General features: G+C 40.4%; 1 protein-coding gene across 1 annotated transcript; it reads right to left on the reverse strand.

Annotated features, from left to right (window-relative positions):
• Positions 1-653: 653 nt before the first annotated feature.
• On the reverse strand, positions 654-27,400 carry PRAG1 (PEAK1 related, kinase-activating pseudokinase 1; the record flags this gene model as incomplete). The annotated part of the gene is made up of 6 exons (XM_015824058.2): positions 654-2,000; positions 5,848-6,587; positions 9,637-9,755; positions 19,048-20,279; positions 21,817-21,924; positions 27,026-27,400. Coding segments are annotated over 6 exons (3,594 nt in total), but the record flags the coding sequence as incomplete, so codon positions are not given.

Here is a 27,400-nt window from a genome sequence, read left to right on the forward strand (position 1 = left end):
CGTGCCAAGAGATTATTTGCATGTTCAAGAGAAAGACAGGAAGAGAATCTTGTTTAACAAGAAGAGAACAATCCCAAAGAAATACACACGGAGTAATTAAGGATATAAAATCAGACCTGTGGGGAAGGCCCTGTGTTGCCAGAATATTCTTCTGCTTGCAGATATTGGGATCGGAGGCACCATTTTACAACAGTTCCACTCCCCCCCGCCACTGTCCTCCCGCCAGGAATTCACCATGCATTGGGATTATTATAGTTCAGTGTACATGGGTTGCCTTTGAACAAGAGCCTGAAATACTGCTGAATATGGTTCTGAAGCTAACCCCAAAGAGATTTTCCTATTGTTCAACTTTCCACTTCTCTTTCCTCTGAAAGATCCCATCATTCCCCTGCCCTGTATTCTCTAAGCCAGTTTCTCTCTTTAAAACGTATGGACTTCAATTCCCAGAATTCCCCAACCAGCATAAGCTTGAGAAATAGTGCACTAAGCCCATATGAACCCAAATAGGCAAGATGGAATTGGAACAAAACTGAATGGAATAGTTTCAGGGGTTCAGTAAGATGCAATTTCAAGGCAGCATTTTTGGGGCCTGGCTGCACACTTCTCCCTGAACATTTTTCTTTAACCCGCAAAAATAAAACAAAATGCCGATATTGTTTTTAACTTAAATCTATTTCATATGAAAATAACAACAAACCATCTTACAAGAACAAATTCCTTCAAATTGGGGAAAAAAACAAACCCCAAGGCTTTCAAGAGTTACTTAGAGGTGGAATCTAGATAACACTGTTTACATTTTTATAACATTCACAATGACAACATAAAATGCATTATCTTTTTTTAAAAAAAAATAAAATAAAATTGGTCAGTTAATATTACACAAAGGAAAAATGTGGTGTGTGCCCACTTTCAACAGAGCCAAGTGCACTCTTATGCAGATTCTGCCAGAACCAATGCCAGGTTTGAAAACACTACGGAGATCAAAGGAGCTGAAGAAGTTTCAGAGACTTAAAAAGAGAGGAGGGATCTGCAGAGGCTAGATACTGGCAGCAAAGCCAGTCCTCTAGCTGAACGCTGTGCTCTGCATCCACTGCCCTCTCGGCAAACTTCATCATTAACAAGGCCCGTTTCATGTCGATCCAGTTCTGAAGAGCTCCGTGAAGGGCCTCCTTGTGCTTTAGTGGCTGATCTGCTATGTCTTTCCTAGGGCCCCAAAGCAGACACTGCAGGATCCGCTTGGCTTCGGTGATGGGGATACGTCTGATGGGGTCTGCTTCCAAGAGCAAGTGTGCAAGCTTCTGGAGCCCGCTGGAATAAATGGAAAGGTTGGGAAGGGCAGGGAGGTCATCCTGGTTGTATCCTTGTTCTCTGAGGCGGGTCTGAACTTCAAATGGGTTAGGCTGGTGCAGAAGCTCATAGATGAGAATGCCGGTTTGGAATTCGTCAAACTTTTTGAACTGGGAGGCAGATACTATCTCTGGAGCTAACCGGGCCTGGTTCTTCTTTGATTTGGACTCAGTGGTGCCTGGCTTTTGCATGGCTTTTAAAAAATTGGTGATGAGGAGCCTTGGCAGATGCTTGTCATTTTTGGTCCTGCTACAGCCTATGAAAGGTTTGCAGCGCACCAGCAGCAAGTTTTCTAGGCAAAGGTCTCTGTGAATGACATTGTGCTCCTTAAGATGCTCCAACCCATTGCAAAGCTGTAGCAGCAGGAAACACACTCTCCTCTCATACTGGTCCGGCTCATCTTTATGGAAAGTTTCAGCAACTCCCACAAAGTCGGCAGCAGTCTGGTGTGGCACTTCGCGGGTAATGACAACCACACACTCTTGCTCAGTGGCCGAGTGGGAAGGACACTGGCTGTCCACGGGAGCATTTTTCACCATGCTGGAGGGCACAGTGGCTACAAAATGCCCACAGTCCTGCTGGATATTGAAGTGAACGGGAATGGAAGGGCTAATACAGGATGCTGCAGCTTTAACGTCTTGGTATGTACATATCTGTGAGGAAAAAGCACAAGCAAAGATTGATTGAAAATGTCACTAACATCTGGAAACTGATTAGGAGACAAAGAAATGGATACAGAGACAAAGATATTCCCTAAAGCAATTAGCAAGCAAAGAGATATCCAAGCAGCTGAGTGGGAAAGCAGCTGAGTCACGAAGAAGGCATCTAGAGATGTTTTGAACTAAAGAGCAATTTCAGATATTTTAGACTACAAAATAATTCAGATATTTTAGACTACAAAAGCTTTTAGCTTCTGTGTCATGGTTTCTGGGTCTGACATAAATTGAATTCCAAATACCTTTAGAGTGTGAGCTGCCAATCACTGCTAAATATCAATGATAGGTAGCTAAGATTGAGCAGAAGGTGAGGAAGGATCAGAACTGGAGGAAGTCTCCTAGTTTTCATGTTGACTTCTACTGAGTAATTTAGATGTCAACCCACTGGTACTGGCTTACTCTCTTAGGTTTTTCTCATCCCCCCTTCCCTTTCTGTAAATCTAATCTAAATGGAGACAACCAGTCTCCAAAACTATTTTTTTCCTTTATGATACTCTGTAAAGTGTAAAGAACAGTTTTCTGTAATGGTGATGGCATCCGGTTAAAAACTGGGAGACTGTGAGTTCTAGTCCTGCCTTGGGCCCAAAGCCAGCTCGTGACCTTGGGCCAACCACACTCTCTCGTCCCTAGGAAGCAGCCAATGGCAGACCACTTCTGAAAAGCCTTGCCAAGAAAACTGCAGGAACTTGTTCAGTCAATCTCCAAGAATTGGACACAACTGAACAGGGAAAAATGTGCATACACATTGATACTCTTATATTGTTGTTATTGCTACTACAATTAATATTACTGAAAATTATTATTATTAATTACTCCATTTTTATTGGACTCTCATAAGTAAAAAGATGATTTTCACTGCTATTTTCTCTTTCTTCAACTATAAATTAATTTATTGTTTTATTTCAAGCACACACACACACGTACACACCAGGATCTAAAACTTTAGGAATATAATCTAATAAATCTATTACACTACAAGTAATTACATTACCCTTTTAAAAGGAGGGTTCCTTTATATCTCTTTCTGGATTACAATTTATCTAAAGAACCTGTCTCATTATTAACTTGGATTAAAAAAATACAGATGAAGATTGTGGTTCTTCTTGCACTGTGTGCTAAAAGCCCCAAATTATGCAAGGCTATCCCATCCACCTCTTGCAAATGGCAGAAAGAAAAAAAAGAGGAGTTTGGATATTATGTGAAATGATGTCCAACATAAGAGATGCATATGTGAAAATTATTTAGCTCAGTGACTATATCTTGAAATATATCCATCAATCAAATATTTCAGCAGTGAAAACTGAAAGAATTGTCCCAAACCATTTAACTAAATTTTCCTACGACAAGGTAGTGTACAGCAGCCTAACTTAGATCTTAGTTTTCTGGGCTTGGCCTTATAATGCTACAGTGCTGTCCTGAGACAATAAAGACACATTTTGTAACATAGACACAAACACGTGTGGTCTGCAATGAACACAAAAAAAGGCTTATTTCCTTTCCTGGCAATCGCATACTTTGTTTTTAAACTCTCATTGTGAATACAGGCTGTGTGATTGCTTGACTGACAGGAGAGCAAGCCCTTTCCTTTTGTGAAACTGGCATCCATGCAGACAACACTTCGTGCACAGCATTGAAAATTAAGGCCACAATCCACAAAAGGCAAAGAGATCAGCGGAACTAAAGTAATACAGCTTCTTGACTTCTTTTTTAAAGCGACTAAGACCATCTCCAGCCTCCTTGGATTGAAAAGATGTAACTGTATCTTGAACCAAGAGCAGGAAGCAACAATCAAAATTATGTGACGGAAATAATTTGAAAATATCTTTTTTTTTATTTTGGAAGTGCAAGGATGGTGGCATTTTTTTCTTAAGGGAAGTGCAAGGATGGTGGCATTTTTTTCTTAAGGGTGTGCCAGGGCACCCTTTAAAAACTTACAGAACCAAAAGCCAGAACGAAGGTGGCAACTGCCAGGGAAGCTCTGGTGAGTTGGAACACAGGAAGACTCTGGAAGTCCCGGCCAAATGTCTTGGAAAGGATGAGTCATTTGCACCCATGAAGAATTCTCATGAATCACAGGAATTCAGGGCCTCATAAAGTTCTTGGCACCAGTTTGTGCTCAAATGATTTTAGAAGGGTCAAGACTCACCTCCTAATTGTTCTGCTCTCCTGGCACTAAAAGGGGTGCCAGGACAACAATCCCAGCTACACACCCTCTTGGCCTAACTCCAGACACTTACGGTAACTTCCCTGTTAAAAAGAAGGAGAACTATTGGTGCCAAGCACACTGGCAGAAGCCCAAAAATTCTCCTTTTTTGATGACAGTGTCAGAGAGGTGTTTTTTTTTCCAAATTTCTATTTGTTCTGACTTGGCATTTTGGAGTTAATTATTCCCTGTACTTGTTCCCTGGCTGTTTTTCTTGAAACTCACCTTTTTAATCCACATTGGTTTCTCAATGGGCTTAAATCCTGCTAGCTGCTATTCGCCCCTGAATTTTGTCATTTGAAAGGAATTATCTCATCCAGGTAAAATCTCCCAAAAGATCTCAAACTGAAGCCCAAAAATATTTTGATCAGAATAGTAAAAGCAAAAAAAGTTTATAGTATATTTGTTTGACCCTATGTTCCAGCAAACCTGGAGCTTTCTTTCAGGCCATTTATTTGAGGAATTTTGAAAGAGACTAACTGATTTGAGCATTTAAATCAGACTAGTGAAAATTCCTTGAGCAATTACACAGGCAAAGCAAGCCAAAGCGAAATAAATGGGTGCTTTTCTCAAGTTCTCATGATCAGCCAATATTTTACCTCAAGCAAAGCCACTCAACAATGACTTTAGGAGATACATTTAAGAGCTAGTAAAGTGTCCAGACTAATGATGGATGTCTTTTCCTAGCAGCAAGAGACCAGCTAAAAACCACTGCAACGGAGGAGAATTTCCACCTAGGTGGAACTTTTTTTATCATTATGCAGACCTCAAGATAACAGAATAACAGAGTCGGAAGGGACCTTGGAGATCTTCTAGTCCACTGATGGCGAACCTTTTAGAGACCGAGTGCCCAAACTGCAACCCAAACCCCACTTATGTATCGTTGGGTGCCGGGTGGGCATGACCCACTGGGTGGGTGTGGCCAGTTTGGTGGGCGTGGCTGCCGTGGTAATGGCAGACTGGGTGGGACTAAAAAGTTCAATCAATCAATTCCAACTTTGCGAGATCTTTTTTTCCCCCGCGAGAAGTTGAAATTGATTGATTGATTGAACCTTTTTTTTTGCACATGGCGGCAGGGTCTTAAACCGAAAAGGTTTTATAAAACCTAGCTGAAGGCTTAGGACTGGGGCAATGGCACGCGTGCCCACAGAGAGGGCTCTGCATGCCACAGGTTCGCCACCATGGTTCTAGTCCAACTTCCTGCTCAAGCAGGAGACCCTATGCTATTTCAGACAAGTGGCTTTCAATCTCTTCTTAAAAGCCTCCAGTGATGGAGCACCCACAACTTCTGAAGGCAAGCCCTTTCACTGGTTAAATGTTCTCACTGTTAGGAAATTTCTCCTTAGTTCTAAGTTTACCTGCTCTCTGGACCTTTGCACTGCTTCTGGAGAGTGGTCTCCTCGTCAAGTTATTTGAAGTGTCGCAAAGACAAAAAGGACTTTGCAGGATGGGAGCACCTGCTCCTTCTTGGCTCTGGCTTTAGCTGAACTCTTGGCTGGATACATTTCCTGGATGGGGGCACCGGGCATAAGAAATGTTTCCCACTCCTACATTACAAAATGACATTCTTCAACTACTTACTTTCACTGCATAAGTGCTGGAAGGATCCTTGGCACATGTTGCACAGAAATATACTGCATCTCCCGCATTACAGCACGGCTTGTTGCACGTAAGTTTGAAGAAAGGCCAGTAGTTCTCACTAAAACGCAACTCACTTCTTTGATCATGCATAAAATAATCTTCACATTTTGAGACCAGGCGGCGCAAGGATTCTGCATAGAGTCCTCCCAACTTACTATAGATGCCTTCTTTGCTGTTGATGTTGCTGAAGAGGTTGTGGAGATGAAGGCTAGAACTTGAGACCTGGATGGATATGCTGTGCTGTGAGGAAGAACGAGACGGAAAGTTTCTATCCTGAAAGCCACAAAGGCTGCTGTTCTTAGTAGAACCTGGGAACGGAGTAGCGGTGGACCCTACAAAGTTTTTTCCCAGAGACTCAGAAGAGGAAATGGTATGATGGTTAATTCCCAAGTTAGAGCAAAAGAGAGATTTTTCTTGGATATAGACGTTACTTTCTGATTGACTGGAGTTCAGCTTGAAGCTCGGGAAGACCGCGGCTTTGGACGGAGAGGATGAGCCCGAGTAAAATCCATCGGGTGATGAAAGAGCTCTGCTGACAGTTTTCTTTTGGGGCAGAGGGGGTGGCTCCCCAGTTTTGCACGGTGCCGTGTTTTCAGTCAAACATGCAGAAAAATGAACGGAAGGCAAGGTAGGTTTTTCAGGATGGGTGGAGGATTGAAGACTCGTTTTGCACAATTCTCCTAAAACACACAGAGACAAGTAAACTGACTTTAAGCCAGAAAATCATGGCAGCATGGATAAAGACATTTTACAGCATGAGTCTAGTATCAAGTTCTATCTAAAAAGGACACGTAGAAGCAAAGAACAGAATTATTTACTGAGAATATCTTTATTACCAAATATGGTATGGGAACAAATGACTTCCCTTATTATTATTATTATTATTATTATTATTATTATTATTATTATTATTATTATTATTATTATTAATCTTCGCACAGTCAGCCAGATGTTCAGACTGGATTTGGCATTTTTGTCTACCTATCGAGTCCTTACCAAGGACCTGGGATAGGCAGATGTGGATGTTTGATGGTATTACAGATATCGTCGCAGGATGGAAACAGTTCCTAGTAAGGCCGCCTTTTGCCATTGACTAATGGCAAATTTGTCAATGCCAATGGTGTTCAAATGGTGATCCACTTGTTTTGGAATTGCACCCAAGGTGCCTATTACTATTGATACTACATTACTATTATATTATTATTATTATTATTATTATTATTATTATTATTATTATTATTATTATTATTATTATTATTATTATTATTATTATTATTATTATTATTATTATTATTATTATTATCCCAGTGCTCCATAAAGCCTATTTCTCCATCTATGGTGAACATATCATGGGCATATAATGCTTCTAGCAAGATTATTTTTTGTGGAAGAAGAAATGGGATTAATAGAGCAAGACCACTTAGATTGACAGGCTGTTCAAGTATTTATGTGTGGGGCCTGTGGAGGCCAAGGATTTAGATAGGGCTCTCTGTAATATATGTTCTGCCACTCATAGACTAGATCTAGACCTATCTGGTTAGTAAGGGTGGTTAAGCTCACTCTGTATGACTAGATTTGGGAAATGGTTAACATTTTTTTGAGGAAGGGGTCTGTGCCATCTGCTTTGAAGAAGGCAGTGGTGCACCCTTTCTTGATGGGATTTTTTTCTTGATTCAGTCATTTTGGACAGCTGTTGCTTCATCTCTCACATTTCATTTTTGGGGAGAAAATTTTGGAGAAGGTGGGGAAATATATTTTCAAACCAAACTAGTAGCAACAACCACCTTAAAATTGGAGTTTTTGTGTGGAGTTCAAAGTACATTTCCAACAAATTCTATACTGGAAACAAAGTATAACTCATGTTTATATTCATATGGGTGTACTGGTCTAGGACTGTAATAAACTGACTAATATGGGAAATGAATCACTAAGTACAATAAAGAAACACTATTGAAAGGTAGAAGTCAATGCCATGTAGTGTTTTGAAGATCATTGACATTTTGTCATATAGGCGAGCACTGCTGACTGCCCTAAAGAAATGAAGCTGGAACAGGGTAAACATTTAAGCAGAAAGTCAGCCATATGAGAGCCTAGTAAAAAACATGTCTGTTCAGCATTACATACTGAAAAACCAATGTTGGCTGAAACATGCCTTTTTTTTAATGATAATATTTTTTCCCTTAAATTTCTGGAATTAAGATGCATTCCCCTTCAAAAATTAAATTCACAAGTGAGGAATATGCTTGCTTTTTCTAGTTTTGCATTATGTATTGATTTGCAAGTACAACGCAGAAAATCATGTAGCAAGCTGACTCATCTGTTTAGGAAAGACTAATTACAGTTATATCAAGAGTCACTTGATTGTGAGATGGACAACTGTATAAATATGACAAATAAATGAATGAATAAATATTTTATTTCTAATGGTGATAGACAGTTCTGTAGTTTGCTCCAGTTTGGGTAATTAGGCAATTTCTTAAGTTGGGAAAAATGTATTTTCCTATTATGACTTTCATGCTATGTTATGGTGTATGCTAGCGGGTCTTCAGAAGCTTCTTATAAATTCCTCAATGAAAAAATAAGGCTGGATAATTTTTTCCTAAAGGGCACCTTGCTTGCCTATTGATACTCTTCTTCCCTGCAGCATCTCTATTTGGTGCATTCTCAATTTGCAGAGGGCAACAAACAAATTGAATAAATCCATTACTGGCACTCTGCACAAGCACTCTAGAAAACCCTTTTGCACCTCATAGCAATATATACCAAGAAATATAGAAAACAGAATTTACATTTAGTTGTGTAAGAGAAAAGCACTGTATTTTTTCAGGGGGCCGGTGGTGTCTTTTGAATAGTGTCCCTCTTGGTTCCTAATCCTGCAGCTCTTTAGAAAGGTAGCTAAGATCTGGACGTTTTCCTAAATTCTTAGATCAGGATGAGCAGAATTCCTAATTGGTGAGCTATAACGTATTTTAGTCCCAATTGCCATTTAATTGTTCTAGCCTGCTGTAGCGGTAGGCATTCATTTCCTTTTGTATTTTTGCTAAATGATTTTGTGAGCTAGAATTTTGTTGTTTGACTTGGGCGATCATGTAAATCAGTGGCCCCCAATCCTGGGCTCTGGACCGCTATCGGTCCACGGTCATTGGAAACTGGGTCATGCAAGCAACAGGCGACCATGCAAAGCTCCATTTGCACATGCGTGGGATCAGGTTGCACGCATGAAACCATCCCCTCCGCCCTGCTGCCACCGCTGCCAGTCTACAAAGCTGGAAAGGTTGGGGACTACTGATGCAAATATTCCAGATGAATGAACGAATGAATAAGCTGTATTATTCCTTCACTACTTACTGGTGTTCTTGCATCCCTGTAATACAGGGGTCTTCAAACTTGGCAACTTTAAGACTTGTGGATTTCAACTCCCAGAATTCCTCAGCCAGCCAGTTGAAGTCCACAAGTCTTAAAATTGCCAAGTTTGAAGACCCCTGCTGTAATACCTCCCTGACTTGTGAAGGAACAAGCTTTATAAATCACCATAAGCATATGGTTTTCTCTTCTTGTCCTCCCAAGAAGATTGCGCCAGAGATTCCTTGGAGAAGTAGCAAGCTGAATGTATAGGACAAGTTTGCTTTTGGATCAACTGAAGAAGTGCAAAGTGTAAGTCATTCCATTGTAGAACATGTTTCTTACATCATCACCACAATTCCACACTGGTACATAAAATTTAGCTACCTCCACTGCTGAGTGCATTTGTATCCAAATTCAAGCTGGCTGTTGATCCCCTGAGGCTCTCGGTAGAATCACTATTCAACTGCTCCAGTTCACCATTTTTTGTTATTTGTAGATGACGCCTAGAATTTGGGGGGGAAACATGTCACAAAAATACGGTAAAGGTATGCAATAGATATGTTGCTTTTGAAGAATTATACTAGGTCTGTTTGAGAGCCCCTTGATTTTGCTAGATTTGCTTCAATTTGTGTCTGTTTATTTCTCTTGATCCTATTTTGTTCAAGATGTAGCACATACAAACACTGCAACACAACATAAAAAGAAATAGACAGATGAAGGTGTAGTGGTATATTTATAAACATGAACAAATACTAAATTTGTCAATCTCTGGATAGTTGATAGTTTAGGGATTATCGTATAACTCTGAGCTAGGTTTTTTTTCTGTTCAATTTTGTCTGATTTTTGGAGATGGCCTGGACAAATAAATCCCTGCAGTTTTCTTTTTTTCCCCAGAAGCAGTTTGCCATTGCCTTCTTTTTAGGACTGAAAGAAAGTGACTGGCCTAAGTTCACTACTCACTTTATTCTTTGGCAGGCTGGAGTGGAGCTGGGATGGCACAATTAGTGGTGAAATCCTTCCTTCCTTCCTTCCTTCCTTCCTTCCTTCCTTCCTTCCTTCCTTCCTTCCTTCATTCATTCATTCATTCATTCATTCCACCCTCCCTTAAAGAGAAAATATATACCTTTTCCTCTCCATATCGAACAACAACCCTGTGGGGCAGGTGGACCAAGAGAGAGATGATGGCTCAAAGTCACCTAATGAGCTTCTGTGGCTGAGGATGGAGTAGAATCTGTGTTTTCTCAGCCCAAACTTCCTGACCATGTACAGAGACCTACATCCTCAGCTATTCCTACAGTCTCATTCAACAAGCAAAGATGGATCTCAAGTCACCTTTTAAAACTCTTGCCATTTTAATTCTCACTTGTAAACCCTTGGGAATGTATTCAATCCCAGAAAGGTTCCTGTCCACTAAGAATGCAACACTTTAGTGTAAAAAAGGAATCCTTTGTTCCTTCTTAGAAGTAGTTGACCAGCCCTCCCTAGAGGTGTTACGAACAGGGTAGCACACTAAAGGTTTGGTTGGGCTTTCCAGTTGCTATAAAAACCTTTTTTTATAGAAATGTTTTTAAAATTCTCCTTCTTTTAAAGAGCAATAAAGCTCAACAGGTAAGCTTGGGGGCAAAGACTGGTCAGGGATATGTTGGATGGGAGCAGATTTTGTTGCCAGGCAAAAGAAGAAGATTGAGACTCTCTTAGTCTATAGGATTTCTTGTCTCTAGCTGCCCCACATATTCCTCTAGCATAGCATGTGGATTCATAGTCTGTCATTGCAAGCCATGGCTAGAACAAGTCAAGATATATAAATAAGCATGATGACATGTCTTCAAAGTGGAGCTCTTGGAGTAAACATAGTTTATTGCTTGAAGTTGATTCAGACATTTCAAACATAAGAAGGTAAAACTCAAGAACCTCATAATTATTTCTTTTTAAAAAGGACTGGTCTATTAACTCTTGTTAAGATCTATTAATCTCCAATGTTTTGTTGTTAAAATATTCGGTAAGCATAGGCCTGTTAAGATTTTTATATTAAGGTGACCAACCGTCCTCCTTTAGGGAGGACAGTCCTCCTTTTGTGAGTTCTGTCCTCCCTCGAAATGTGTCCTCCTTCATGTCCTCCTTTTCGATATTTGAAGACTAATCTGCAGGGCTTTTTTTCCCTCATAGAACGCTCAGAACGGCGTTCCGGCACCTTTTTTTGATGGGTTTTTTTTTCAACTTTTGCATGAGCTGTGCTACTCCCGCTATTGGCTTTTGAAAGCCAATAGGAATTGCTGCTGAGCGTGCCAAAACACCCGGCCGGCAAACTTTGCACATGCAATTTGTCTGTATTATTGTTGCAATGAATAAAATGTTTCTTTTATTTACGATATTTTTTTCTTCAATTTATTTGTGTCCTCCTTTTCATTGTAAAAAAGTTGGTCACCTTATTTATATTTTATGTTAAAATATAAAAGTCCATACGTGTGCTTTAGTTATACAATAACTAGTTTGCCTAAACATTCAACATATGCCATAAATTTAAATCCATGTCCATCTGATTCTGATTTTTCAAAAACGAGCACAGTAACAATCCAGTCATGTGTATGTTTATTCAGGAATTATTCTACTCTGTTTGCTAATCTTTTGTACTGCCAAGGACTACTGAGTTTTACCTTTTAAAATTTATTAACATTTACCTGCGCAGTATGATTAACCTATCTTTTCCATCCAGAGAAGATATTAATGTGAAAAGCCACAATAAACATGAACATATAATATAAAAAGTAATACCAACAAAACCCAACAGAACTAAACCAAATAGCTGGATAAATAGCAGAAACCATCAGAGTACTATTGGTACTCAACAATACCCTTTCTCTCCCATCAAATGGTATAAAATCAGAAGACCTAACTTCGGTTCAGAAAAACCTGACAATAACTAATTTCGTCAAAAGAATATCACTATTCAATGGCATCATTTCAGGACTGGAAATCCTTTTCATAAGCAAGCTAGCTGCCTTTGCAAAGCACGGCAGCACTGATTGCAGGAAGTCATTGTGGAAGAGTTCCATTTATTCCCATTGTGTTATGCTTTATATAAAATGCATTTTCTGAATAGGAATAAAAGTGATGTATAAAAGCATTGTTGCTTGGAGAACACAGCTCGGATTTTTTTTTTTTTGTCAACTTAGAAAATATGAGAGCTCTCAGTGGTGGGAAGGGAGAGGTCACAAGAGCACCTTAAAAGACATTGGGTTTGATCCTGTAGATCAGGGGTCCTCAACCTTGGCCACTTTAAGACTTGTGGACTTCAACTCCCAGAATTCCTCAGCCAGCTTTGCTGGCTGAGGAATTCTGGGAGTTGAAGTCCACAAGTCTTAAAGTGGCCAAGGTTGAGGACCCCTGCTGTAGATCCTAAAGAAATGGCCAGTGTTAACCAGCATGTTTGTTTGATGCACTTTTTTACTGGCTGGTTAAGTCCTCCTGAGAGTTTATTTATGATATACTCCTCAAATTCATGTTTGAGGAGGAGGTGGTTCAATTTGCTTGAAATAAACTGTTATGGAAAGTTTCCGGTTGGTCTCCAGCCTACCTTTTTTGAGAAAGGTTGTTGAGACAATAGTTAGGCTGCAACTTCAGACAGCCTGGGAGGAAGATTATTTGGACCTTTTTCATTTGCTTTCAGGCTGGACATAGACAGTACTGATAACATTTGCTGAGAACTATTAACTATTAACCCAGGATGGGGTGATGCAATCATCTTGGTTCTCCTAGATTTTAGTTGTTTTCAGTACCATTGATAACAGTATCCATCTGACTGTGGAGATTGAGATTGGAAGATTGGGAGGCATGGTGTGAGGTGGTACCACTCTTTTCACTAGGCCTAGTGAATTTGGTTCTAGTCAAATTGATAGGAAAGGAGGGACTGAGTCAGAAGCCCCTGGTTTGTATCGCGTGGCACAGATTCAAAGCTCTTGCCCCCTCTTTTTTAATATATACATGAAGCTTCTGGATGAGGTCATCCATGTGAGGTCAGGTGTTATCAATCAGCTGAAGATACCCAACTATACATCCTGACCCTCTGTAGAACAAGTGATGCCATCAAAGTCTTATCTCAGTGCCTGGAGATTGTTGAGGAGGAATGGGCTTAATCTTCACAAGATTGAATGGCTGTGTATTCATGGTCCTTCTGGTGCTTTGGATTTTCCATGCTTAGTTCAGCCTGATTGTGGCTTATTGCCCTGGGTACAGGTTTTGCATGAGGGCAATGAAATGTTCTAGGATTATTGTTTTTCTAAGGACATTCCACAAGTTATAGATCAACACTATAAAAGGTCTTTCTATAGTCAATTAAGCACATATTGAGTTTTTTTGGTATTTTTGGTTCTTGATTGTCCAATATAAGACAGCAGCAACGTCGCTGCTTCTTCTTCTTCTTCTTCTGTTGGTTGCTATATTTTTATAGATATTTTTTATCAATCACTGTAGCCTTGTGACTTAGTGATTGATTGGAATTCTGATACAACTTAATCTTCTAGTACTAAAGATTCTTGCGAATGTGAATGTGAAGCTATCTTAGAATATCTTCTAAGACAGCTTGCATTTAGACATCTCTACTTTTTAATTTCAATATATTCTATATTTGTTTGATCTTCTTGAAATCAGATTCTGTCCACTGGCATCTTTTTGCATATTAATTTGAGTTTAGTTCAGAGATCTTTCAAAAGACATCCCTTGTTTTTCTATCTCTGTTGTCATCTTCATTGCCTTTACAGATGTCATTATGATGTTGCTTCTGATCTCTTTTAACAGCTTTCAGAATTTCTTGGTTAAGTTCCTTCTGAGAACTTAATTTATACTCTATTTTTCTTATTGGCTTCTCTTCTCGGCAATTTCTACCAACTGTTCTGACATCCAGTTTGCTTTCTTCTTTTTCTTGATCTTTGGCAGTCTCCCTTTACATTCATCCTTAAGATTCCTTTGATTTTGTTCCATAGTTCCTCTGGTTCCCATACTGTAGAAACTGATTGGCTTTGTTCTTTTGCTTTAGTTTGACTTGGAACTCGCACATAAGCATTTTTTTATCTGTTCCACAGTGAGCCTGATTACATCTTCGCTGTTACAACCAAGCTCTTCCATCTCTTTTTACCAAAAATATAGTCAAATGGATTTCTGGGAACCCCATCTGCTGATATCTGCTGGTTGCCTGAAAATTGTGCTAGCAATGAAAACAATCATGGGATTTCCTAGGTCATAAGTTTTACAAGTTACTGTTTTCAAGTTTGGTTTTCCAGTTTCCAACCATAAGCAGTACATCTTACTTGCATGTTCTTTGAATTTCAGATTGAACTTGTAAATGCAGAAGAGAACCAAATGCTATTCTGTTAGAACCAGTACAACAATGAAGGCCTAACCCCCCCACCCCACAAAACGCCATTATGAAACAGTCCCAAACCCTGATCTTTGAGGCAGTCACAGTTCACAGAAGTATTTAATCTATTGAAAAATACTGAAACCAAAATAATATATTCTTTCTGCTTTGTTCCTGCATCTTGCTGTCCTGATCAGTGGCACAGAGGGACATTTCTGCCTTACTTAACATTCAGAATAATGTATATTCTGTGTGAAGACAAAGGTTTTAGTCAAAGGTAATATTTGAAAGAAGTGGGGCATTTGGCAGCTTCGAAGTAATGTCCTTGGCAGGTGCAAATGAGTAAACAATCCAAAAAAATAGTCCTCTGCTAGTCTTAGAATAGCAATGGAGTTGACCGGATTGAAAGTGTGAAATAATAACCTGCATCGACACCATTTTTTCGGTATCTATAAATGAAGTCTTCAATATTCATCCAATTAAAAAGGTAATCAATGAAGTTAAAAAATATCAATTTTACAGAGAAAAACATAGATATGCTTGGCTGAAAAAGGATTGAGACAAGATTGGGGGTCCCATCAAGCAGCATGTACAATTCTTTGCCAAAACCAACCCCCCCTGGGCTAAAGAATAAGAAGTTATCTTCTGTCAGGACTAACGGTGAAGGAAAAAAGAAAAGGCTTTTCTATGATCGTTCCATGGTCTTTCTCTCTCTCACCCTGGGAACAGGCCAAACTAGGCTGGATGAATCAGTCTGGCTCAATTGTGCAATTCAGGCAGTCTGCCATCCACGACGGTAATTGAGCTTAGCAATTACAGTTGTACGTTGTGATGGTCAGGTGACTGGTGATTTTATAACCTTCTGTGAGGTGGTCATTAAGTGAATGTGGCAGTCATTAAGCAAACCCATTGTTTGTTATGGGCTGGTTTTTGCTGGAAATTGAAAGTAAAATACCAGTTTCCAGCAAAAATGTCACAAATTGTGGCTGTGCGATTGCAGAACACAACAAACGGCCATAAATGCAGGCCAGTTGCTGAGCACCCAAAATGCAACCACATGAACATGGGGGAGGCGGCAGCTACCAGAACTTCAAAACTGGGTTGTAAGTAGCTTTGGGGTGTGTGTATTTCATTGGAACTTCAAACGGTCACTAAGCGATCAGTCATAAATCAAGGACCATCTGTTTTCAGTCAGAAATGCGTTCTCTCCATTTTCCACAGTGGTTTATATTTTTTAAAAATCTGAATGTGCAAATATTTATTTGCACTTTTTCTACAACATGCATTTAGTTAGTGAATCAAGGATACTGTTCCAGAACTTAAGTGAATGATGCAAAAAAAAAAAAAAAAGTGGGTTCTAATTGGCATATTAAACTGATTCAATTAAAAATAGAGACTGAAGAGGGGACATTCCATGTTTAATTGAATGGTAGTGCTTCCTTTTGCAAAAATTAAATATCTTTTCAAAAAGTAAAAGCATGTACTCTGTAGATGTAACGAGGAGGGAGATAACATCTGGAGTAGCTTTCTTCAAAGTACAGAAAAATAACTGATGATTCGACTACACACAAGGAAAAGATGCACAATGCAATCATGTATATTGTGTGTCCATGTGTGTGAAAGAGTAAGCAAGTTCTATTTATTTATTTTCATACATTGCAGCCTTAATGTTTTCTAATTTAGGGTATCAGCACAATTTGATTCTTAAGCCAGAATTTGGATGCAGAAAAGGTCTGCATTGTAAGCAATAACTCCAGATGTAGGTATCCTGGGAGGCAAATGACAGCAAAGCCTTCATGACATCATTGCACAAATGATGCACTCATGCAATTTGTGTCAGTCACAGATGTGCCGGCTGCAAATTATGTAATTGCATTATCTTTGCAATGAGACAATGTGTGAGATATCATTTTAATGCGACTGTGGCTTCTAACAGTTTTATGCCTCCAGATGTTCCATCAACCTTCACTACTGGACATACTGGCAAGGCTAATTGGAAGAGGAGTTTAACCATGTAGGTTACAGGCTGCTCCCTGCCTCTCTCCATTCTTCTAAGCAATGTGATTTTATATGGCTGTTCTGTATTTTCCTCTTCAAAAAGGATTCTGGCTTTAAGTGCTAAAAAGTACTACATTTTTCTGACAACTCTATACTTCTTTTCCAGTGTTGCCTGCAGCACATTTGAGTGATACACAAAGATCCATTTTCCTTCTACATAACAGATAAAGGATGATTATGTTTTATGAGGTTAATTGATCGCTGACTATTGACTGAAACAAAGAACTCTTCATCCCTTCTGCCACTCTGCTCAATGAAGTAACACAGCCTCTAAAAATAGGAATTTTAATTCCATTTTATTTAAGCATTCCCTGAATTACATTTTGAGATAAACAGCCAAGCGTCTTTCCCGTGACACATAATGGGGCTAATTTAATGAGTCCCTTTTATCTGTTCACAAGCCAACATCTGAAGCAGGGCCCATCTTTTTCCCATGAAAAAGTGGGAAAAGTGTTTTCTCTAAGATTTCTCAAATCTATATTCTTAGATTACAGATGGGCCAATACCAAGCTAATAAGATCAATTTTAATTCCTTCAACAGGAGTCAATTGTAAAACTAATGTGAAATGCCGAAGAGTTATGAGCCTTTGACAACTTATTACAAGTCACAAAGGTTTCTATCACTGCCTAAAGATCCTGATGCATTTTCATTGGCCACTGATCTAGGTCATTAAAGTTTAACTGAACTGGAAAAAAAATACTGGAAACTACTACAGCTCTCTCAGGTTGGAGGCACTGTCTTATGAAATGCAATTCCTTCATTTCTGAATGTTCCAGATGTTTTCAAAGGCAGCAACGTACAGTTATAATAAAGTTGTTTTCCAAGCCCTCGATGGGTCAGCCATGATTTGTTGAATACATATATAACAGTAAGCCAAGTCAACAAATCATTTCAAACAACTGATGTGGTACAGGTAATAATCATATTCCAATATTATGTTCCGATAGTAGCATAGTAAGATGGATGAGGCCACCTAATTGATCTGATGTAGGGCTACCAGATCCAGCCTGCAAATATCCACTTGAGCACTGAATGAGATCAAAACATTTTCCTTATCTCTTTGCTACAAGCTAGTTATTGTCTGGATTTCTTAACCCCAGAACTGGTAGTCCTACCAGTTTTTGCAACCTTTCGGTGCAGGCTTTCCACATCCCAATTTTCCAATGTGGGAAGGGAAAGTTCAAAAGCGGAGTTGATATTGACATTGACCTGAGCTCAGTAAATCATGGCTCCTAATTTCACAGAAGTATCTAGATACAGGTAAGCCTTGGTCATACAAGTGCTAATCAGAATAGAAAATGACGCAGTCAACAAATCATGTGACCATGCTGCTTAGCAACAGCCACTCTGGCAGTCCTGACTGTTGTTGAGATGCAATAAGTGAGATGCTTACATTACTGTATCTTGCAACTTCCTGCCAACTTCCCCATTGACTTTGCTTGTGGGAAGCTGGCAGGGAAGATCTGAAATCATTACCATGTGATGGCCATAAATACAAGCACCAGTTATAAGTATCACTCGTTCACGCCCATCATAAGTTTAAACCACCTGCAGGACCATATTTTTATAATTTTGCTTTCCCCAATTTAGTACCCTCTCCCCGCTTCCTCCTTTCACATGGTTACAGTTTCCATCATTCTTAATCAACATGGAGGCTGACTGGGGAGATGGGGTTTTAGTTCTACACGCCTGGAAAGTGGCAGATTGGAGCCTGCTCTAACTCATCCCTCCCTTCGATTTTAATTTTTTTTTCTCTTGGAAAAATACTCCTTAACAATAGTTAATTTCTGATTTTCCAAATAAATGGTCACAGGCCTTTCCTTACAATTTCTTCTTGGTTTCTACAGACAGTCATTAATCAGAGCAACACAATGAAGTTCTTGTCAGAAGAATGAGCATTTTCAGACACATCTGTTTTCCTCTGACCAGCAATGTGCTTTTGTTTGCACTTGAAGAGACCCCATTGCAGGAAAAATGACTGATTCACTGCTCAATCATCTGAAATGCTATTTTAATCTATCAGTTTAAAAAAAAGTCTCAGACTCGAGAAAAAAATTAGGGTTGATTTCAACTTGCTTTTGAAATACAGAAACTATTTAAAAACAAAATTAGCAAAATTTCATTTCGATTAAGTTGCAGCTAATGGTTTTCTGAAACCCTGGTTCAAATAGAAATCATTACAAAATAGAAGGCTGCTGCTCAAGAACACACACACACACACTTGTGTACATGCAAAAGTTTTATCCTAGGAAGCACCCAAATGTTTCCACTGGAAAGCAGAAATGGGGGAAATAGAGAATCATCACGGGAACATCCTGAATTTATCCTTTATCCTATCTATCTAGCTTTGATTATTTATAAACAACTTAAAAAAAATATTTACCTGGGTGGTTTCTTTGGAGGCAGCCGAGGAGTTACAACTTCCTCAGATCCAGGCTCATCTTTAGGGAACTCAAAAGCAAAACTTGTTGATTGACTCATTTCTCCAGTCCCAACTGCTTGAACGGGACATGGATTCATCTGAAGACAATCTGAAAAACTTGGCGAACTAGTTATTTCATTCTCCATTTCCGCTGCACTTCTTTGCTCTTCCTCCTCTTCTTCTTCAATCCTACATGGCCTGTGCCAGGATACATGGTAGCATTTCGGTCTTCTCTCAGAGCCTGAGGGCAGAAGACCTCTGCTGGATTCATCTGGAGAGATGCTGATCGTCTGGGAACATAAGGAGGACAAAGGCCCAGTCACAGTGCCATCTGTCTCGTCCCTTGGCATGCTGGTATCCCAGGTTTCAGCAATGGAAGAACTGGCTTTAATGGAAGAATTGACTGATTGTGGAAGAGACTCTTCAAGTCTAGGAGGGCTTCCTTTGGACATCTTTGGAGGAATAGCAGGACTCCTATCAATCATATTCTTGCTAGACACTGGCGACTCAGCCTCTGGGCTTTTGTCTCTTGAATTCATATCACATCTTTCTTGTGGCAACTCTCTAGGCTCAAAGAAAGATGGTGACTTCTCAGTATCAGGGCTAATAGTGGGGCTAACACATGGCCACTGTACTCCAACCGCTGAGTCTGGGCTGCTAAGAAAAAATGCTCGACTGTCATCTTCTTTTTGTGGGGCCATCAGAGTAATAGTTGCTGTTCTTTGTAAAGCAGGATCTTGAAAATTCCTCTCGCAGGTCAAATGGAGGGTCTTCTCTCTTCTATCTTGTTGATTTTTACTTGGGCTAACTGTCAAGACGCCACTCTTTAATGTATTGGTGTTATTATGCTGCATCTTTTTCCTCTTTGAACTCTCAGCATAGATGGGTTCATTCTGTCCCTTTCCTTGAAAGGAAGGCTGTTGTTCTCTGGAATTACTTCTGCTATCTGTAGGCTTGTTTTCAATTTGATCTGAGGTTTTGACTAGAAGACAGTAAGGACTTCCTTGGGACAAATCGAAAGAACTGCTGCTTTTTAGCACAGTTTCTGGTGGGCATGCCAGTAAGTCTCTTTCTGGGTTTAAGAGGTTATATACAGAATCATGCACGTGAAAGTTGGAGAATGAGTTCAAGACCCTTCTTTTATCTTCACCAAAATTTGTTACTCTGGATGCACCGGCCATGGAATCCTGGCCCTGCAATTTTGAAAAATAATTTTTATTATTACGTCATGCTACACTGGTGGTGGGTTTCTCAAAGGTTTTGGGATTTACGATAAAAGGGGACGTACTCCCAACCTTCACTTTTTTGCTCAGAGAAATTAAATATATTACAGGTAATCCCCGAGTTACGAGCATTCACTTAACACTCGTTCAAAGTTACATGATGAGCGCCCCCTAGTGCTTACGAGCAACTCCCGAAATTACGAGTATTGTAGCACCACAGCAGTCATTCGTCCCTACGAGCGACCGCAGTGGCTCTGCAACAGTCATCCGGGTTATTCCCTCCCTCCCCGCCCCAGCTGTGGGTCTTCAGTATTCACCCTGCGAAGATGGAGAATCTTCGCTTTCTTGGTTGCTCCAGGCCTTCGGTGTGTTTGCAGAGAATGGAGGCCTAAAATAATGCAAGATGACGCGAGATCAATGGAGTGAGATCTCACACTACTGATCTCGCGTGATCTCATGGTTCTTTAGGCCTCTGTTCTCTGCAACAGAGAACCAAACCAAAGCTGGGGGATGCTTTGACGTGCTTCCAGAAGCTGGATCAGGGCTCTGGAGGCCTGGAAAAGGCCTCTGCTGCCCGAATCTATGGCCACTGAGTGATTTTGTACCCCCCTCATGGCCGATCTGGGCTCCACCGCTGGGGGGCTGCAAAATCACTCTGCGGCCATGGATCCAGGCTCTGGAGACTTAGAAAAGCCTCTGGAGCCCGGATCGGGCCACGGAAGGGCCGCAAAACTGCTCTGCGGCCATGGATTGGTTTCTGGAGGCTTGGAAAAGGCCTCCGGAACCCGGATCGGGCCGCGGGGAGGCAAAAATCGCTCGATCTGGTCTCTAGAGGACTTTTCCAGGCCTCCGGAGCCTGGATCAGGCCACTGGGGGGCTGCAAAATCGCTCCGTGCCCATGGATCTGGGCTCCAGAGGCTTGGAAAAGGCCTCTGGAGCCCGGATTGGGCTGCTGGGGGCTGCAAAATTGCCCCACGGCCATAGATCTGGGCTCTGGATGCCTTTTCCAGGCCTGAAGAGCCCGGATCAGGCTGCAGGGGGCTGTGGACGCATCCCCTGGCCTCAGATCGGAGCAGCAGCAGGAACCGCGGCAAAGAGGAGACAGACCTTTTCCAGGTGAGTCCTGTGCGGCAGGAAGGGAGGGGGAAGCATGAGGTATCTTAGTGGGTCAGGGAGGCCTTGGGGTCCTGTTCCATCACTAGGCCCTCCATGGCCTTCCCCACCCTGAGATACCTCATGTTTACTTAACGAGCCACGTGTGTTTTAACAAGCAGGAGACTGATCTCGCTAAAGGAACTAGATTCACTCTATGAGTTTTCGAGTTACGAGTGGAATGGGCAGGCTCCATTACATTCATAACTCGAGGACTACCTGTAGTGGTGTTGCTGTTTCCCTTGGGTGGATAGAAGAGCATTTTTCTCAGAAGTGAGACAGGAATGAGACTGAGACTCCAAATCAGCACAACCGCATTCCTCTTATTGAGTGCTTTGACCCCATGGACACGTACCTCTTTACTGTATGACATATTTCTTTCTGCCCTTTCAGGACCAGATGGGCCAAGGAATAAAGGACGATCTTCTAAGACATTCTGAGGCTTCCTTTTGATCTCATTGACCTGCATTGATCAAAGATGAAATGTAGCAAGATGGACATTTCTCCAAGATGGGGGTGGGGATTTATACGTCACCTCACACCACGAGATGAATGGCATATCAATTTTATAAATAAATAAAAGACAGAAATACTTCATATACAGCTCTATTAGAATCTTCTATAACATGGCTGTATCCATCTTCTTAAAAAATATAACAAAGATTTAGAAAAATGTTGAATAATTTTTAAGTATTTGGAAACAATGGGATTATGACCTTAGCGAAAAAAATAGTTTACCGTAAGGCATATAAATAAAATGAATCAAATTACTAGCAATTTATATTGCCTTACAGATTTACTATGCTTTTCTTTCTTATACAGATTTAGTGGGTATGCTAAAACTAAAGATTGGCACATTTAAGTTCTACTAAATTTTACTGAAAAGAAGAAATTTAACAATGCTGATAATCTGACTACTGGAGGTAGTTCCCATGATCAACTTTATTAGTAATGTTGGCAAATTTAGCACAATTTAATGGATCAACTGTAGGGAGTGGATACAGGATTTGTTATTTCCAACTGTCTGCTAAATACAAGGTTATACAACCCAGTGCTCTGTCTGCTTTTAAATTTTTAAAAACTTTTAAACTTTCCTTTCATTCTTTTTAAACTTTGTTTTTGATTGTAGGTTTTTATTTGTAAATCACCCAGAGTCACATAGGTGATATGGGTGGTATAGGAATTTGATAAATAAACAAGCATATACCTTGACATCCCTCCCATATACTCCTTGGCAACTTAGAAGAAAACAGAGACATTGAATAAGTAAGATTATAGACTTCCAATGCATTTCCCCTGCACAATATCTACCCATTTTAGTCTCAACAACTTTCTTTCCCTACATGACTTTTAACATTAAAAAAATATTTTCATTAGGAGCGTCAGATTCCAACATCACCTTTACTTCCAAGAATGCCTTTGAAACTGCAAACTAGACGAATGGTTGCAGTATGCCCAACTTGTTCTTAAGCTATATGATGTCTGGGTTTTCGTATTGTGTTATGCCATCATGTTGTTTATTTGATCATGGTTTATAATGTGTATATCCACAACTGCAGTGTGGAACGCATGGTTTATAACTTAGCATCACATGTAAACCAGCTCACAATGGTTCTGTTGACTCTCAATGTCTGTTTTAGTGCGGTGCATAAATCCAGCCCAAATTTGAAATGTTCGTCAGAAAATAAAGGAAAAATGGATTCCTTAGGAAAGACAGCAGAATCTGGGTGATATATCCTCACAGGGTATTTCTGCTTTCTGGGATGGTCAAATTACATCTTGTCTATGTCTGCCATGTAGAAGAGCAACTCACCCCCCATAAAACTGTATTAAATTTGGGGTTTATTAGGTAATAGCAAAAAATTGAATTAAGATGATTATTAATTATAGAGGTTTTTTTTTAAATGATCCTGTGTACTGGTTTAGATCATTCTACTTTTATCAGAGTAAAGGGGTGATACCGATAGTTTTATTGCTAGTTTTGTCTTACTTTTTTTTTTTTAACATACAGCATTTCTACCCATTGCTATTCTTCTAAGCAGCTGAGTTTGACATACCGGTACATGATTCCTTTTTCATGATTCCTTCTCTGCACATTTATTACAGAGGCCAGGCTGAAAGATACACTAGCACGGTTTCCTAGAGAGGTTTTGTTCTTTTAACTGCGTATCTAGATATTCTCAATCTGATTCCAACACTTCAACAGCATAAGCAGCACTTTCATGATAAGCTGCCTCGTTAATGCTGCATGTTTAAAATGGACTCTTTTAAAATATTTGCAGTTAACTAATTTGGAAAGCAGCTTTATGACTAAACTAAAATAAATGAGTAAAGCCTGGGTGGCGTAGGTAAATAAACATTACTGGCATTGACTACATTCGGACTTAATGGTAAACTGTAGATTAGCGTTTTATGAATAAGCCTTGGAATCATCGTCTGTCTTTCCTCTCCCATTCTTGTGACTGTAAGGAAATCACTATGTAGTGACTAGGCTGCTGATTGGTGCAAGACAAAGGGGATCATATCATTTCTGTTTCAAAAGATCTGCACTGGTTGCTAATTGCCCACTGGGCACAATTTGAGGCGTTGGTGTCATCCAATAAAGCAGTGGTGGTGAACCTATGGCACGCGTGCCAGAGGCGGTACTCGGAGCTCTCTCTGTGGGCACACGTGCCGTTGCCCCAGCCTCACCTCCCTCCATGACCCCCTCCTCACCAGTAACCCCCCTGGAGGAGACTCGCCCTTGAGCGTGGTCCACACGGAGCAGTGCAGCCAAGGCCATGGCAGCCAGGCAGCGTAGACAAGACTCTGCCCTCATGCCCCTTCCCGCACAGTTGATGCTGCGGGGCGCGGGCAGAGGGCGTGGCTGCCATGGCTCTGCTGGGCTGCCTGGGCGATCTGTGGCAGGCCCTGGAGGTGGTGAGTGGCCCTACGGGCAGGCGGGTTGGGGGATGGGGTGGGGGTGGGGCAGGGGTGGGGCAAGGAGTGGAGCAGGGGCAGAGCCAGTTTTTGGGCACTCGGTCTCTAAAAGATTCGCCATCACTGCTATAAAGCTTAAGGTCTGACTATCTGCATCTCCCAATGAAAATTCTCCAGGTACTCAGATGAATAGGAGAGGCCTTTTGAAGATACTCCTTCTGATGGTTCAATTATCTGCTACACGGGAAAGGGGCTTTTCCTGCATCACTTCCAGGCTGTGGAACACATTCCAGGGATATGAATTTGACCCCCACTCTACCAGTATTTAGGAAGTTGAAAAAGTACATCTCTACCACCCAGCTTTTAATCGTTAGCTAATTAATGTTAATGTATGGTTTTATCTGTATGTTTATTACAATAATGTTGCTTTGTTTATAATCTGCATTTTATTACTCTTATAAGCTCTCTAGGTTTTCAGAAGGATTGAATGGCATTTATAATGAATAAATAATAACCTTGTTTTTTAAAATCCACCTGAAAGACTCCATTTCAATTAAAAAGAACCCTTTTAAAATATATATATTTGCCAATCTGTTTTGTTAGTGTTTGTTAACTTGAAAGCTATGTTGTAACATTTATCAAGGTCAATAAAACAAAATTTCAACCTGCACATTAGTTCAAAATCTGGTCAATTCCTACTGAAGTTCAGAGACAGCTGATTTCTTAAGCTTCCCTGTCTGGGAGGCTCAACTATTCAATCCAAAAAAGAATTACCCAAAGGAGGAGGTTCTGCTGAAATCTAGACTGATCGTGACATGGCAGCTAGGGTACCAGGTTCAATGCCCACCTAACAGCATATTCTTGCCCATCAAATGCCCCAAATCTTGCAACTTCATTAAATACCCACAAGTTTGGGGGAAATCTCATTAGAGATCTACAAATGCTAAAATGATACTGTTGACAGATTTTGTTTTTTTCATACCGATCCTGAGGCGAGATTGCCAAATGCCTTAAAAGATGTAGCTATTTTACAACAATCAGGTGAGAGACAGAGTCTGAAAAATTGTTCATCTCAGTCCTTTCACATGAGGTCTTCCTATTTCCAGTAATAATAGGGTGTGTATTTTTTTTTTAAAAAAAGTTGTTGTTTCACGTTATTTTGCTTACCGTTCTCATATTTCAGTCCAAGGAAATTTAAACTTATATCATTAGCCAGCCAAAGGGTGGAAAACTGAGATGAGTTGATTGAGTCAATCAACACTTCTCTTTTATGGAGGTATATAATAATAATAATAATAATAATAATAATAATAATAATAATAATAATAATAATAATAATAATAATAATAATAATAATAATAATAATAGTAGTAGTAGTAGTAGTAGTAGTAGTAGTAGTAGTAGTAAAGTTGGACAGGACCTTGGAGGTCATCTAGTCCAACCCCCTGCTCAGGCAGGAAACCCTATACCATTTTGGACACATGGCTGTCCAGTCTCTTCTTAAAAACTTCCAGTGTTGGAGCATTCACCACTTCTGGAGGCAGGTTGTTCCACTGGTTAATTGTTCTCACTGTCAGGAAGTTTCTCCTTAGTTCTAGGTTGCTTCTCTCCTTGATTAGTTTCCACCCGTTGCTTCTTGTCCTGCCTTCAGGTGTCTTGGAAAATAGTTTGACTCCCTCTTCTTTGTGGCAGCCCTGAGATATTGGAACACTGCTATCATGTCCCCCCTTGTCCTTCTCTTCATTAAACTAGACATACCCAATTCCAGCAGCCGTTCCTTATATGTTTTAGCCTCCAGTCCCCTAATCATCTTTGTTGCTCTTCTCTGTATTCTTTCTAGAGTCTCAACATCTTTTTTACATCACGGTGACCAAAACTGGATGCAGTATTCCAAGTGTGGCCTTACCAAGGCATTGTAAAGTGGTATTAACACTTCACGTGATCTTGATTCTATCCCTCTGTTAATGCAACCGAGCACGGTGTTGGCCTTTTTGGCAGCTGCAGCACATTGCTGGCTCATATTTAAGTGATTGTCCACTAGGACTCCGAGGTCCCTCTTACAGTTACTACTATTGAGCAAGGTGCCACCTATGCTGTACTTGTGCATTTGGTTTTTCTTGCCTAAATGTAGAACCTTGCTTTTTTCACCACTGAATTTCATTTTTCCAAACTGAATTCTATTCATGTATTCCAAAGAAGGTTGGGAATAGGGCAGATGGCATCGTGATTCCCCAAAGAATCTGGACCCTGCTGGAAAATATTTGAATCTCAGATCAACTGGTCAACTGGAAGGTGCTTCGTCAGAGCAGTGATGCGATTCAACTGGATTGGAGAATCAAAGGATCAAAGTGCAACAGGTAAGATCTTTTCATACCAAGAGGTATCTGAGCTGTTCTGTTCGCTTTTAAAACAAAAACATCTTGCTCACTAGCATCATAAATGTTTGAAGAATCTCCCATTTTACTAAGAAGCAGATTTTTAGGGCCTGCTGATTGCTGCATATCTCCCTGCCTGCTCCAGAAATTGAAAGAATCCATTTCTGCCAAGTCCTGCCATAACAAATACAAAGACTGCTCCCAGGCAGTTACAAATTTTACAACGGAAACAACCTTGTAAAATACACCACACCCCTTATTAATCATTACCTGTGAGGCATCTGTATTCAAGTTCCCATCCGCCCACACGCCAGTAGCATCCGAGGTTATCATAGTTGGTTTAACAGCAATAGTTGGCTTCGAGTAAGACAAGGAAATTAGACTGTCATCTGCCCAAGGCGTATTTTCAACTTTGGCTCCAATTCCATTCAAATCCTGCAAGGCTTCACTGCCGCCTTGCTGATCAAGGGAAAGTGCCTGCAGTTGGTGAAAACTTCTGGGACAGAAACAGTTTTTGCAGGAGCCAGGCTTCCAGATGTGCTCCACAAAATCACTGCACACAGACATTTTCAAGCCCTCTTGCTTCACTTCCATTGCCCTCTGCACCTTCTGTATTGGGCTTGGTGGTTCATTTTGTTCTTCTCT

Source organism: Protobothrops mucrosquamatus, unplaced genomic scaffold (assembly GCF_001527695.2).
Source record: "Protobothrops mucrosquamatus isolate PMUCROS unplaced genomic scaffold, P.Mucros_1.0 scaffold_183, whole genome shotgun sequence".
Lineage (NCBI taxonomy): Eukaryota > Metazoa > Chordata > Lepidosauria > Squamata > Viperidae > Protobothrops > Protobothrops mucrosquamatus.